The sequence below is a fragment of the Tympanuchus pallidicinctus genome, unplaced genomic scaffold, assembly GCF_026119805.1.
Source record: "Tympanuchus pallidicinctus isolate F22 unplaced genomic scaffold, pur_lepc_1.0 scaffold21, whole genome shotgun sequence".
Taxonomy (NCBI): domain Eukaryota; kingdom Metazoa; phylum Chordata; class Aves; order Galliformes; family Phasianidae; genus Tympanuchus; species Tympanuchus pallidicinctus.
Window position 1 is genome coordinate 12,615,873 of NW_026294733.1, and position 15,739 is coordinate 12,631,611.

The 15,739-nt window shown below is 47.8% G+C and overlaps 1 protein-coding gene across 4 annotated transcripts in view; it reads right to left on the reverse strand.

Annotated features, from left to right (window-relative positions):
• The window catches only part of NRG2 (neuregulin 2), a 151,276-nt gene that overhangs the window by 42,277 nt on the left and 93,260 nt on the right, over positions 1-15,739 (reverse strand). For 2 of the 4 annotated variants that reach the window (XM_052684501.1, XM_052684502.1), the window contains exons 3-4: positions 6,627-6,745; positions 3,082-3,147 (exon numbers count right to left, since the gene is read on the reverse strand). In XM_052684501.1, coding sequence (XP_052540461.1) covers positions 3,082-3,147; positions 6,627-6,745 — 185 coding nt within the window. The remainder of the gene's footprint in view (positions 1-3,081; positions 3,148-6,626; positions 6,746-15,739) is intronic. The other 2 variants (XM_052684503.1, XM_052684504.1) reach the window with 1 other exon arrangement.

Below are 15,739 nucleotides of genomic sequence, written 5' to 3' on the forward strand. Positions count from 1 at the left end.
CCATGGCAGAGCTTGTTACACCTGCTAAATGGCTCTCACCTGAAGGTGTTACACCACTGAAGGAGTGGTGCCCCATGCATATACCCCATAGTGGGTATAGTACTTCCCCCAACTATACTGTTGCCCCCACATAAGCTCTACTGGGATGCAAGGCAGATTTGAGTCCAGATCACTTGAGTTTGCTAGCTTTAGTCCCAAATCCACACTAATATCAGGATTGTCTTTACAGCGGAAAACAGAAAACATCATGAGATGCCTGGGTTTCTCTTTACCATCATGAGATCTGTGAGACCCATACCAACCAGTGCCCTGCCAAAGGAAGCCAGGGGCCCTGCTGCAGGCTGCATGCAGCAAAGGGAACAGCAGCTGGGGAAGAGATCCCATGTACATAACGACATTTCTAAGAACTGGTGGTACAGGTTTGCTCCCATGCACTTAGTAGCTTCATGTCAAATGCCAGCTAGCCAGGGGAAGATGTTGAGATGGAAAGCAGTAGGACAAACAACAGACTTCCAGAGAAGAACATTAGCCAAGAACAGAACAGCTTGGAGATGTGGGTTGTGTTTCAAGTCCTGTCAAGGCATCTGAGCCTGCCTTGTGCCAAGTGTGCAGCAGCAACCAGAGGTCTGCAGCCATTGTTGAAGAGGAGGGAAGCAGGATTTGCTGGCAGTTACACTTACAAGGTGGTATCTAACAGTATTTAACAGGCTAAACAATACTCCAAAGGGGAAATATGGGCAGAAAGGCAGCAATGTGCCCAAGCTGCCTGCACATGGCACACTCCCCTCCCAAGGAACTACAGCTATCACCGAACTCCAGTTCACATAGTGCTGTCCTAAGATAGTGTTTAAAATCCAGTGGATTTCATTCAACATTTAAGTGAAAAAATGAGGTGAGAAAACCTGGGACTACAGACAAGCTTTTGAACATAGACATGTACAGTAAATGCATGAAGTGTGTAAGAATGAGATACTTATCATCCTTCCAGATAGTCAGAACTCACAACATCTTCATTACTTCCCCGTATGTTAGACACATGCAGCTCTGTGATAGACCAGCAGTGATCATGCATGAAAATCAGTGATAATGTGTTATTAGCTTAAAAGTTGAGAGAGAGCATAAAAAAGAATGTAAAGGAAATAGTTGATTACAACTTTATGTCTGGAGACTTTACCATCTCTTCGTATCAGTAAGAAAAATGCAGACAGCCAAGCAGGCATTACCACACTGAGAGAGCAAAGGAAAAAAGTTCTTCCAAAGGAGAAAGTTCTGTGCAGGTCACACGGCATTTTTGCACGTCTCCATTCTATTGCTGAAATTTTGCTTTCACTGTAATGAGCACATATATAATGTGATGAAAATGTACTGTATGGACCTACGCTGATGAGCACAAAGGAAAAATCCTGGGGAAAGATGGTACAGTCATTGCATCAGTACTGCCACATCCCAGAGAGATGTGACCAGTGTAGTGGAAGGCCAAGAACAATGAAAGAGCAAATCATAGAATTACAGAATTGTAGAACCATAGAATTATAGAATCACAGAAAGGTCTGGGTTGGAAGAGGCCTTTCAGATCACCTAGTTCCAACCTCCTGCTATAGGCAGGGCCACCTCCCTCTAACCCAGGCTGCTCACAGCCCCATCCAGCCTGGCCTTGGATGTTTCCAGAGTGGGGGCAAAGCCTCTCCGGTAACTTCTTCCAGTGTCCCACAGGAAAGAATTTCTTCCTAATATCTGGTCTAAATCTTAACCTCTTCCTTTTTAAAGCCATTTCCCCTCATCCTGTCTCTACCTGCCCTTATGAAAGTCCCTCCCATTTCCTATAGGCCCCTTCAGGTACTGGAAGGCTGCTATAAGGTCCCCCCAGAGCCTTCTCTTCTCCAGATTAAAGAGTCCCAGCTCTCTCAGCCTGTCCTTGTAGGGGAGGAACTCCAGCCCTCTGATTTCTTTGTGGCCCTCCCCTGGATCTGCTCCAACAGCTCCACATCCTTCTTCTGCTGAGGACCAGAACTGGAAGCAGTGCTCCAGGTGGGGTCTCACAAGAGCAGAGTTGAGGGGCAGAATCACCTCCCTCAATCTGCTGGTCAAATGCTAAGCATAGTCTTCTAAGCAGAAAAGCTTTCAGAATCAGGTTTCCTTTAAAATCATAAAAACGGAGCTTTCCAAATAGAAGAAGTTCCTATAAAATCTGGAAAGCGGAACTGTCACCACAGAGGTGCAGCCAGCGGCACTGTCCGCTCAGCAGCCGGGAAGGCGATGCAGCACAGACGCGGCAGTGCCCGCTCGGCGCTCGGCTCGCCTTTGCACAGGCGCCCGGCGGGCTGTCCAGCGTGCTGATGGTGCTGCGAGCTGCGGTGCGCCGAGCAGCGAGGGGCTCACGAACACTGCGTCCCATGAGGAGACAAGCCAACAGCCTGGCTCCCAGCTACACTTGCATACATTGCTCCACGCTTTGATTTTCATTTGTGCCTATTTTTTACTGCGCTCACGACAACTAAATCCGAGGGAGCGCTGAGAAGTAGTTCCACCAAATCAAAACACATCAAATCAAACATTTTGGGAAATCTTCTCTTGTTTTCTGGAAACTCAAGAAATAATGTGCAGCAGTGAGCAGCTGTATTTTCTGCCTCTTTCTTTTGACATATTCTTATGCCCTTATGTCTCTTTTCTAATATTTCCTGGAGCCTGCTTTGTTTGTTTTTCTTTTCACCTAGACCCAAAAAGTTTAAATAAAATAAATCTGTAAACCAAAGATTGCAACAAGCACATCTTAGAAGTATCAATAAATCCATGCACTGGAAGAGCTGCAGAGACTTAAAATCCACCCCCAATTTTAAGTAGTGTGTTCTTCAAACTACCGTTGCAGCAGCTATTAACCTCTCCCTCTCCAAGATGGACACAGCAATATAAATCATATTTTGAAAGATTTAGTGGAAGATCAGGGCTTTGGGAGAAATGAAAGAGGAGTAGCAATTAAAGAAGATTCCAGGAGGCAATCAAGCATTTACGCATTTTGTCTCATAAAAACAAAACAAATAAGGGGAAAGAAGCTGTATGGGAGTGGGGGGGAAAGGTACTTACACTCTTCTTCCATAACAACTATTTTAGTTTCTGAGGCTGGTAAAACTTGTGGTGCTTTCGTTGTTCCTGGGGAAATTAAGGTAAGAAAGTAGTGAACAAAATATCTAATTCGAACAGAGAAGATTGGGCTTAGCTATGCAGGGAGGAGAACGAGGGCAGGTGCTGCTGGCGGAACGGGCTGGGGAGGCTGCTGACACGTTAGTACTGGTGAGGGGATGCTCAGATGGATCACTGGGGGAGAGGCAGACAAACACGTGTCCCTGCAGGGGGATGGCACAGCGCACGTCGGTCCCTTGTCATAAGGGGACTTACACCACGATAAAAAGACAGAAAGGGCTCAGGGTTCACTGGGTGTACGATGAGTGAAACCACCACAGGTTTTCATTGCCCTAACAGCTGTGAGAGTGCAAAGAGCACAGCAGAACAGTGAGAAAAATGTGGAGCTGAAGAAAAGTCGAGATGGGCTCACGATGGCAAGCCTCCACCCTGTACTGGCAGCTCTGTGACAAAAAGGAATGCTCTTACAGGAATGGAGGAGCTGGAAAGAGATGAAGGCCAAGGCCAAAGGCAGCGTGGGAGCCCAGCACATGTAGTGATTACCTCTTTACAGTGCAAGAGGCTGGGAAAGTCCACTGTCCACAGCCACTAAGGCAGCTGTCAGCAAAAGCCCCTTCTGGATCAAAGCCCCTCCTGACCGCCAGAGTCAGGGAGAAGAAAGCACCAGGAGGCAATGCTGTGTGAAGGCAAGATGGTGAGGCCACTAAGAAAAGGGAAATAGAAGGGAAGCAAAAAGGTTTGTAGGGAAAGTTAAAGTTTTCCCAGAGTTCTTAGCAAAGGAGGTGGTGGGGCATTAGTCAAGGAGCTGCCTAGTAATTTTCTGAGGAAAAAGAGTCTGAAACTGTCACATCTCAGCTATGCTCTCATTCGCACTTGTGATGCCAATATTACACTACCAATAAAGAGGAAATGGGACGTTCTTCTAAGAAAGCATCTAATTTACCTCAGAGTAATAAAAATCTGAAAAGAGCACCAAAGCACAGCAGATTTTGATGAAACCCAGAAGCATTTCCTCAGAAACCAACAGCCTTCCAAAGCTTTTCAAAGGGAAAGCTTCTGTTTTCAAGCTGGGTATTTTGTGGAAATTCCAGAATTGCAGAGGAGGAATAAGCTGCTGGGTTTGGCCAATGGGCATTTTCTAAGAGACAAAGGGCCATGGCACTGCAGCCACTCTCTTTCTAAGGAAAATCTCTTTTCAGTGTGGCATTTTCAGTGATTTGAGTCAGATATATGGGACTAAAGTGGTTCTTTCTGCAAGTGATAAAGGCTGAGAAGTTATAGTGGAATAGAATACAGCAGTGAGTACTTTGCAACAGCAACTCTGCCTCATCAGGCTGAGAAATGCTTGTCAGCAGAGACAACCCCATCCACAGACACAAGGGCCTTGTGTGTGAGCATCTCTGCCAGCCAGGACCCGGGGGGCTCAGGAGCCTCCGCCCTCCAAAGGACCCTGTCTCCAGGGATGGGGCAGCAGTGATAAAGTTGAATAGAGAAGCAGAATAACTAGAAGCAGCAATAGCTGGAGTGAGCTTCAGGAAAAGAGGGAGGCTTCAAGGAGAGGGAGATTGTGCACCTCTGATTAATTGCTGTCAACTTGTAGGGTTGTACAGAGCAAAGTTGAGATGTAGTCAGAAAAAGCTCAAAGAGTAATGCAGGCAGGGACAGAAGAGCATACGTGGGTTCAGAGACAAGCAGATATCTTGGGAAGCTTTCTATTGATAGGTATCACAGAACAAAGGAGTGTGCAGAAGTGAGGTGAGGAAAGCTTCCCAGGCCCCAGGAAGGCCCAGCAGTATGGACATTGTGGAAGGAAAGAGGAGGATTCCATATTCGAGTGCACAGGCACAGATGAATGGTGCTCTGCCCTGAGGAGCACCAGGGACAAGCAACAGAAGGGCACAAGCAAGCAGCAGAGAGGCAAAAGCCTACAGTGATCAACAACATCCTATTTACCTTTGCAAAGGACCACAACTAACTTTTAATTGCAAACACCTGCTCTCCTGCCAGCAGAAGCGAGCTGTGCATGCAGCTCAGCTCAAAAGCCAAAGGTAGATTTTCAAGGCTGCTTAGAGAACAGATTCATCAAGACCCCACCAGAAGCAGGGCACACCAGGCTATCTTCTATTTACTGGATCTGCAGCCCCTTGCAGCCTGCATCTCCCACCAGGTAAAAGTGATTTTTGTGTCTCTGATTGCTTTTGTACTCTCAAATCATTACTGGGCAACTCAAGTGTGTCCTCGCACTCCCTGCAGCACGAGTGAGAGTCACCTGCTCCTGCCCTGGCCAGACAGGAAGAGTTACACCTGGGAGCTGCTGCAGCCTGATGCGCATTGCCCAAGAGCTGTGAGCAGCATGCACGATGATGCAGTGGGCGCTGCTCCATCAGTCTTCCTCTTCTGCAAGGGCTGGAGAAGTGGAGGAGGTGTGCAGGGCTGTGGCAGCAGGCACTGTCTGTGCTGCACACAGAGGGTTGTACGCACGGCTCCCAGCCCAACAGAGCTGTTCATACCACGATGGGACAGCCAGAGCATGAGTCAGAGAAAAGAAGAGGCACTGCCTCTGTTGGCTTGCTCTGGACACTTTCCCTGTCATGATCAGAAAGAAGCAAGGCTAACTTTCCAGATCTGAGCATGGGCTGCCTTCCCCAGGCATTACAAGCACTGGCTTTGTGCAGGAGCGAAACTGAGGGGGAGTATGCAGTATTCCAGCCTCACAAAACATTTGGGACTGCAGACCTTGCTGAGGCAGAGGTTAATACAGAAAACAATGCCAGAAAGCAGTGGGAAAAAAGGCACCTTCCATCACATGTGACCAGTATTATTGAGAGCACAGCAGCAGTGAAACTGGACTGTGCCAAAGGGCCACATGGCAGAGCCAGGGCTCCCGCAGCGGCCATTGACGGCAGGAAGAAGAGCTGAGGCAATAGAGCTCACAGCAGCCATCCCTCCCCTGCTCACACCCTCCCGGCTTCTGGCAACCACTGCAGGGACTTTCAGAGCTGGAGGGAGCATCCAAACCATCATGTTAAGCAATATAATTACGATGACCAAGATAATAATAAAACCACCTAACCTCAGACTCCATCCACTGAGCTCTAAGAGATGGAGCACACATTCTAGGATGAAAACCAGAAGCAACTTCACTCATCACAAAGCTATGGTTTAATTACTTGTCTTCTGGTGTGTTTTGCTTCTCAGAAAATCTTTAAAAAAATAAAACATCAAGCCCACCAGCTTTCTTTCTTCCTTGCCCTTTTTAAAAAATACGTAGACTGTAAGTTTATTTAAAATGTAAATGAACCACATTGCCAGTGACAGATAACTAAGATAAACATTTATGCTAAGCTTCATTTTTCTTATCTCCCAAGATTGTTTTACTTGATATCCTGAAAGCATGAAACAAAATACAAGACAGATCACCTGCAGAACCTCCCGCTTTCTGCTTGAATGACAAATGGCTCAAGACATTTACTGACTTCTTCACTTACCACTTCTCACATTCAGGCTGCCTTTTGCGGTGTCTTTCCCTAAAACGTTCTCCGCTTCGCAGCTGTACTCCCCAGCATCTTCCAGCTTCACCTTGTTGAACTGCAGTCTGGAAATCTTTCTGTTGGAAAGTATAGCAGACATTTCTTACTCAATTGCTAACCATCTTCATGAATTGATAACCATTCCTGGCCCTGCTACACTGCCTGATAAGTTACCCCTTCTGCAGGAGACGGTCTGCCTGATTTCACCAGCTGATCAGGATTCAAATGAGACCCTTCCCAGGAATCACAGCCATCGTCATTTCCTAACTGACCATCTCTCTTTGAACCCACTGCTCTTAGCCTGATGCCACGGTTTGGTCTGACATCTGCTCCCATTCTCAGGAAGGCCATATATGAAAAGTCAAGAAGTCTTGTGAGGGGTTGAACCCAAGACCCCAACTCCCCAGCACACAGACCTGCACCAGAGAAAGGCCACTTTCCTGAAGAACACCAAGATCTGACTGCAGGAAGGAGAGGAGCAGCACGTTCTGCACCTTAGCAGGGAAGACAAGCAGCTCAGCTGCCTCCCTTGCCATGTCCAGCTGTGCTGCACACTCAACCCCACATGCTATGGTCATGGGGTAATGTACCCATGCATTCCAGCCTGCAAACCAAAGCCCTGAGGTTTGAGCTAAACAACTATCTTGTAGCTTTCTCTGGGCAAACGGGGCAAGCATTTTGTCTCCCCCAAATACACAGACTGCATTGTGTCGAGCTGACATCCACGTGATCATCTTATTGGCCAGAAGCACCTAGGAAGATCAGAAGATGATGTAGGTGATGACTGCTCACCTGGACTAACAACCCATGCTGTGTGCTTTGTGGGAATGGGAGCTGCACGGGGCTCTGTGGTGGTACAGGAAAAGGCCATCGCCTTTCCCTCCATCTGGCTCATGTCTCGTTCTCCAGGATGTCTCTCTGATGACAAGGCAAAACCCTTTGTTAACTAGTTCAACAGAGATCAATCAGCCTTCAACACACACCAAAGACCACTCTTGAGACCACAGGGGAAATCCCTGATCAGACCCTCTGTTTTACATTTCCTTCTGGTTTAGATAGCTTATCAAAAAACACCCTACGCTCTCTTTGGTGAGAACATCTCCCTCTGCTTGCTACCCCAAGTTCTTATCTCAGGTCTGTGTCATACAATCACTTGACAGACAAGGTTGGAAGCACTGGCAGATTTAAAAAGAGGTCCCATTGGCCTACGTTGCTGAAGGCAATATTCCTCTAAAATGTGGAAAACCGTTATGTCTGGAAATATTTGCAACATTGCATATGTCATCTAGGAAGGACTTTGGACTGTGCAAATGATTTTCCATAGAAAGTCCTTCACAGAAGCGCACTGAAATCTCTTCAACACCCTGACATGTTGCTCTACTGGGAGCCATGGTGCAAGGACACGGAGTGAACATCTCACTTGCTGTGTTAGCAAATGAAAAGCACTTGAGATGACTTGGTACAGCTCCCAGGATACAGGCAATGCCCTGTTCTGCAGGATGTGGTCAAGCATTCAATTACAAGAGTTTTGGCCCCATGTGGAACAATTTTAAAATGAATGTTGACAGTGTGTCTCCTGAATTCCACTAATCCTAGGTCTCCACTACTCCACAGTGCAAAGCCAGTTATATGGGCCAACATGCTCGAATGTGGGGGTCTAATCCAACAGGCTGATGTACAGACCTGCTGGGGAGGTATGACAGGCACTGAATGATGGGCTTTGGCCCTGTGGGGCTGTGGAAACCAGTGCAGGACCCCATTCCCCTCTCCCTCCACAGAGGCAGGTGTAGGAACAGTCAGCAAAGGGTCAAGGCCAGGTCCTGAAAGCTGAAAGCGTTAACAAACAGGCTGCCTGCAGCTGCCAGACAACAGTTACTCTAATGATTATTGGCTGCACTGTGATCTCATATGCACAGCACGTTTTGCCGCGTGCAGTAACTGGAAAAATCCACTCTGTATCTCCCATGTCCGTGATCATTTGCAGATAAAGGTTTTTAAATTCCAAATATACAAATTAGTAAGTTATTTAGTGACACAAAAGGCTAATGAAAGGGGTCATACTTGACAGATTCATCTCCAGTAACAGGATGAGAGACATGGTCTTTTACCTGGAACTGGAGGAGAACATGAGCAGAATATAAAGCAGTGCTAGTATTTATAGAACCTCGATATCAAGGTGAAACCAAAGAGGATTATTTTGTTTCAATGCACAAAACTGTTGTACTGTCAAAGGAGATTATTTTTATTTTCTAACACAGCTTGTTGAATCTCTCCCGGATTGCAAGATCCCCTTAGAAAAATCAAGAGCTTTTTTTGGGACCAATGATCTCAACAGTACAAAGTATAACGTCAGGCAAGAGACCTAGGGCAGAGAGATGAAAGGTACAGAAGAGGATGAGATTTTATGTAGAGCATAGCCACAGCAAAATGAAATTTTCTCTTCCAGTAAGCCCTGAAACAGTCAGAGAATTACCTTGCTTCAGAGCACCACTCTGAACCTTTTAAAGCACATGAATCACAGAATCATAGAACTGTTTGTGTGGAAGGGACCCCCGAAGGCCGTGCAGTCCCAGCCCCTGCAGAGCACAGGGACACCCGCAGCCCATCAGTGCTCGCAGCCCATCCAGCCAGACCTTGGCTGCCTGCAGGGACGGGGCGCCGCCGCCTCTCTGCGCACCCCGTGCCAGCGCCCCACCGCCCTCAGTATAAAAAACTGTTTCCTTATATCTAATCTAAGTCTCCCCTCTTTTAGTTCGAAACCATGACTAATGACTCTTCACAAGATGAACTCCACTGAAGATGTGAGTGAGATTTGGCCTTACGTGACTTGTGCGTGGCAGAGAGAAAGATGAGCAGTCCGTCTCTGTTCCTTTTTACTACTTTCACATGCTTCTGAAATACCTCAAAGCTGCTTAGGAAATTGGTTTTGCAAGTTTGCATTCTTCCTCCTGTTGCCTGGAGGGCAGACATTTTGCTTCTTTGATGGCCAAGGTGTGTTTGTAAAGAAGTGCCAAGTAACAGCTCCAGGAGGAACCTTCCACAGTTCCCTGTCCCCTGCTGCCCTTCAGGGCTGTGCTCCCTGGGGATGCTGGCCCCTGGGACAGCCCTGCTGCGCTCCTCCCGAGGTGCCTGGCTGCGAGACGATGCCATTCTTCTGGAGGAAGGCACTGCCGCAGGCTGTTTGTTCAGTGAAAGGGCTGGGGTCACTGACAGATGCCATCATTTCAGTGCAGCGTAACACTGTTGACATTTCTGTACTCCAGGGAAAAATCTGCCTCATTGTATTTTCTGACCCTCAGCACATATGACTTAGCCACGCACTAATTATCTCCTGTAGTGCCAATGGAGGAGTGAGCCATGGAGAATAGGTTGTCCGCAAGCCCTGGGGGATGGAATCCACAAGGAGCCCTTCAGCCTGGCCAGAACAGGATCCCCAAAATACCTTTCCAGCCAAGAGAACAAGTCCCCCAGAGGGCAGTTTGAAGTGCCAATCTGCAGACTACAATGGGAGGCAGGGAGATCAGCCCTCGGCCGAGACCTACACAAAGATCCTGGTAAATCCTGGCCGGGAAGGGTGGCCTCATTGGCCGTAATTTAGACATCTCAGAGTTAGACACCGAAATATGAGCTTGGGCCCCAAGGCCTCCTGTGCAGAGAGAGGAAAAGAAACAGGCGCTTCATTCCGCCCAGGGAGGAACTTTTTGTGACAGGACTCACGTTCCCACCAGCACTTCGGTTAGCTTGAATCGCCTTTCTCTTCCTCCCTGCTGCCAAGTGGAAACCGGACCTTCTTCCCAGGCCCCTTTGTCACAGAGCTGTGCACCTGGGTGCCCGTGCTGCCTGCAGACACCGATCTGTGGGGGCTCAGTGAGCCCTGCGTGAGCTCAACTGCTTCTGCATGGTGCAGGGCAAAAATAGCTCTCGGATTATTACTATTGTAGTATTTTATGAGTCTTCTAAAAATAGAAGAGCTAACACAGAAGTAATAAAAAAACCAAGGATTCAGCTAGTGAAGAGAACTGGAAGATGATGCCTTATTTGGCCTCTACATTGTCAATGAAAACCGTCCATAGTAAAAACACGTGAGATCCTAGGAAAAGGAAATTCTCAGATGTGCCTCTCACAAAGGGCATTTAATAGACTGCCGTGGTTACCTATTAACTCCTTTCCTCTCCGAACAGCCAGGCAGGCAGGCAGCACAGCAGTGCTGCAGAGAGCACAGGGGCCGGCACTGTGCCCCGTGCACTGCTCCACACCGCCAGTGATTCAGTGGTGCCTGCGTGCTGTGCCGGCACTCTGCACAGTGGCGAATTTGCTCTGAGAAAGCTGGTTTATGGCTCTCAAGAAGATTCACACCATCCAGCCCTCCAGTTTACAGTCCCAAAGCACCATCTGGCAACAGCCCACCATCAGTCACTCTGCTGGCCTGAGCAAGGACTCTCAGTGTCCCTGTCTCAGGAAACACATTCATCTTCCCCAGCAAGAAGCATGAGAAAATCAGGTAGAAGAGTTCATTGCAATGTGAAGCAGACCAAGGATGGCCACGGCAAAGCAGCTCTGCCAGACAGGGCAGAAGAGGCAGCCAGGACCATGCTCTTGCCTGCACAGCCAGATGGAAACAGCCCCAAGCTCTCCCCTGCCCTCGGTTACAGAGCAGCACAACAGAGCTGTGTAAGCTGGTTGTGCTTGTGGTGCCTGAGAACACATAGCTGTGCTGGATGCCGTGAACTCTAGGGCAAGATCTGGCTAGTTCAGGATTAACTTTAAAAACAGTGAATGAGAAAGGGTGAAAAAAAAAGCAACCCTCAAGCAAAGCAATCAAATAAGATGGGTAAGAAAAGGGAGGTTCAGACTTCTCAGCTCAGCTTCCATCTCTCCTGTAGTGGCAAAGTCCTCCTTCCACCTTCCCTCACACCATCACCTGCCCTGCTCGCGGTTTGACTGCTGGGACCATGGGAGAAGTGAAAGATGTCCTTGTGGGGGCCCAGGGCAGGACCAACCATCCCCAGACCCCCTTTGCCTGATCTCTCCTACCCCTGTCCCCCAACATTAAAGTGCTGTTCTAACCTGAAAAGCAGATTTGCCCCTTCTCTGCTCAGCAGTGTTGTTCTCTCTCTGTGCCCAGGCTTGGGGCAGGCTGATTTTAAAAGGAAGACTCGACCAGTCCTCACTCTGCAGAGCTGACACTGACACTGATCTGTTAGCTGGAGTCCCTCCTGGGTCACATAGCGTCAGCAAAAGGGGAGAAGATCAATAAGTACAATCCAAAGAGCAGGGTCACTTGTGCAACCCCCTCCATCCTCCCATTCAGCACTGGGCTGCATCTCCATACTGCCATGGCTGTCTGGGCACCGTGAAGAGGTGCAGAGCAGCTGGGGCAGTGAAATCCAACCACATGCCCAGAGCGGATTTGTGGTCACTCAGCTGAGAGACCTTCCTGGTGATACTGAAAGTAGGACACTACTCCCAAGGGATGTCATATGGTCAGTCTGTCCCAAACTGAACTGCCAGCCCACTCCAATCTAATGATATGCCTACTGTATCACCCAGCAATCTCTCTTGGTAAGAGAGCACACAAACCTCTGTGTGCCATTGCCCTTGTGCTGGCAAGTCTGCGGCAGCTGCCAGAGTGTGAAGGCAAAACATACACAAAAACAGAGTTTTGGTTAAGGCTGATGAATCCTCTCATGTCACAGAGGTTTCCCTTGGATTTCTTGTCCTGGAATTCATGGCAATCGATCCATCTCATGGATATTTTGAAGAATTTTCCTCAAACCCCAATGCCAGGGTTTGAATTCCTTTTGGGAGAATGTAGATCATGGAGCAGCTCAGCTCTTTCCCTCTTTGCTATGACATCTCACATGCGTGCTAGCAGCCTCCCAGGAGCAGGGACCTCACAAACATAGAACCTCCCTCTTTAAAAAGCAAATATCTAAATAGACAGTAAACCTCAGGTAGGGATGCAGTTAGAACAGTATGCAGAGGCCTCACTACATCAGCAACAGAACTACAGCTATTTCTGTAGCTGGGAGCAGAAGAAAGGGTTGGTGCTTCTGGGGGGAAAGCACAGAGGTCCTCATCTGGAAGTGTATCACATGTTAGATGGAAGCTGATAGGATGGGCAATTCAGAGGTGGGACTAAAACATCAGGGACTGCCAGACATGGCAGAAAGTCCAGATAGAGCCTTTAAAGCAAAAGTAGACAGTTTTAAATCAGGGGAGGTAGGAGGAGAGGTGCCATATTAAAAGCAGCAGTCTTTGGTGGAAGCCCTTCTCTGAGCACAGGAATGGAGACGAGCAAAGCTAGGCTGGAAGTACTTAGATAAGAGAAATGCATGCCTCTCAGGAACAGACATAAGGACATGGAAAAGCAGCATGGAACAGCAGCTTTGGATGGACAGACTCCTTCAAAACCTCTGTGAAATGTATCATTATTATATTACACAGGGTTGTACAAGAGATTCAGTTACAGTTTTGAGGCTCCCTTCTGAGTCTGGAGCACTTGGATCATCATTCATTTCTTCTTAAGTCTTTTTTTCCTGCAGTTAGCATGTGCCACGGATCCTTGCCAGTGCCTGATCCACGACATATAAGGAGAACCAAACAAATTCACGACTGTGGGCATACAATGTGCTACCCCAGATGAACTGCTGGCGTCCACTGCCACCACCCCAGCCCTTCTTCCCCAGATGCCAGGTAAAGCATTAAGCTGAGTGAATGGGATTTTAATTGATGTTTCAGTGAGAGTGTTCCAGCCTAAGTCGTGTCACTGTGCAGCTGCAAGGGACTAAGATTAGATAGGGAGATAATTTTTTTTTTTAACCAGCCAACATCACTGGAAAAGAAGAGACAAAATTTCAGGCACGTAAGCTTCCTTCCATGCCTCTGTTTGCATACATCATCAATTGAAGCCGCTCAGCATCTGGCCATAACTTGTTAGTCACTATAACTCACTCGTGCTTGATCAAATGCCCATTCCCTGAATCTCTCATGAGCCCCAACTTGCAGGCTTTGTGTATTGTTCTAGCTCAAGACCCAACTGCTTCTCCTTTCAGTTCTCAAGTTCCCTGGTTGAGTCCCAGGTGCGTTGGCCAAAATGATGTCCATCATCTACTTTAAAACAAAAAACAGGCAAACAAAGGAGATACTCTCTTTCACACACCCTCCAATAAAGTGCCATCAGCAGCTAAACCAAATCCCAAGTATTGGGGACTTATAATGACATCGTGAGAGTTAGCAAGAGAGAAGCTCCCCTGGTGATTATAACAACACCGGTGCTCAAGAAGAGTCTTAGCTTTAAGGCATCTGGAATTGTTCTTGCAAGATCCATTGTCAAGTGAGCTTTTTCCTTTGTTTAAAAATGTCAGGCTGAAGACCCCTGCCAGAGTGGTGGTATAGCCTGCTTGGGTTCATTCTGGCTCCCACAAGGCTTCAACAGTTCTCTTTGCCCCTCCTTGTCTCCAGGCTTAATTAGGAAATCATTTATCTTTATTGGCACTCTCTTTCCCCTGCTGCTTTGGCATTATTATTATTTTTTGCCTTCATTCCAGAGCAGTGAGCTGCGCAGGGAAGACCACAGCCCCATTCATTGTGGGTGGGGAATAATCTACAGCAGGGAGCTCTACAAGGAAGACCCCAGCAATGAATCTGCCCCAGCTAGCATCGCCTCGGGGACTACTGTACAGAAGCAGGAGAGCAGGGTATCCCTTGGCTCCACTTACAGGCTAACAATAGGGATTCCTGGTGATACTGAAAGTAGGACACTACTCCCAAGGGATGTCATATGGTCAGCCTGTCCCAAACTGAACTGCCAGCCCACTCCAATCTAATGATACGCCTACTCTATCACCCAGCGATCTCTCTTGGTAAGAGAGCACACAAAGAGAAGAGGCTGTAAGGACAGCAAGCAGGCTGCCAGGCTCTCAGACCACATCCCTCTGATTTCAGCCCACAGTGTGCATGTTTCGGGGTAGAGCCCCGATGCACCCCGAAGTTGGGTAGTGTTCCTGCACGTCAGCACAAAGGAAGTCCCCCGCCTCCCTCCAGAGCTGTCGTCTGACCATGTGCCAGGACAGTTCGAGAGTCAAAACTCAACCTTCACTTCTTGGCACCTCGATCCCTCTCAGGTGCACTCACAGGAGATGCTGGCCCTTTGGCAGCTCGGAAGGGGTGGGCCAGTCACTAAGCTTTACTTTCACTATGGAACGCAGTTCTTTCTGGGTAATTTCTCAAGGTCCCTATCAACTGTGCTTTATTTAAATTGAGCAGGAGATAAAACTCCAGCCAATAATTTCTTCCACCTTAACAAGAAATTTCCTCTCTGTGCAAGCCGGGCTTGCCCCAGCCTGTTACTAATTACAGATGGAACACACAGTTCAGAAAGGAGGAATCAGAATTGTTCCCCTCCCTCCAGCAAATACCCATTGGAAAAAAAAGAAGAAAAAAAAAACAAAAACAAAAACCTCCCTTGTTAGATGTAACCAGAAAGTTTGTCAAACTGAGTTTGAAAAACAAGAGGAAAGAGGATTGATGGAAAAGCTGAAGAGTGACATGCAGTTAACTGCTCCTCTTGTCCTTACAACTCATTACTCTTCAACTCTAGGAAGGGCGGTAGAATCGGATAAAAACTCGATCACATCTAGGAGGGCTTCAGTTCATCTTTCTAGCTAGAGATGCTGAGGCTCTTTACACACACAGGGAAGCTCCATTCTGCAGGAAGGAAAGTGAGGCAAACAGTGGTAAGGGCATGAGCCACTTCATGCTGTTATGTTCTTGTCTCCTATCCTAATCCTTCACATGTCATCTAAGAACCACAGAGCTGCAGGTACAGAATCAAATCCAAAGCTGTGCCCACTTCTGCACAGGATTCACATGGCCAAGGGACATGCTATGGACAACACCTCCTCCTGCAGAGCACGGCTTCTTTTGCCTGGCTGCAGCAGACAAGTCAATTAGGGCTTTGGATCAAATTTTTCAATAAATGATCACGTGCACCTGGGCAGGTGTCACACGGTCTGTGAAGATTTTTGTCTTTTGTGCTTTTCCCATGAAAGTCCCTTCCCAGTGTTCCG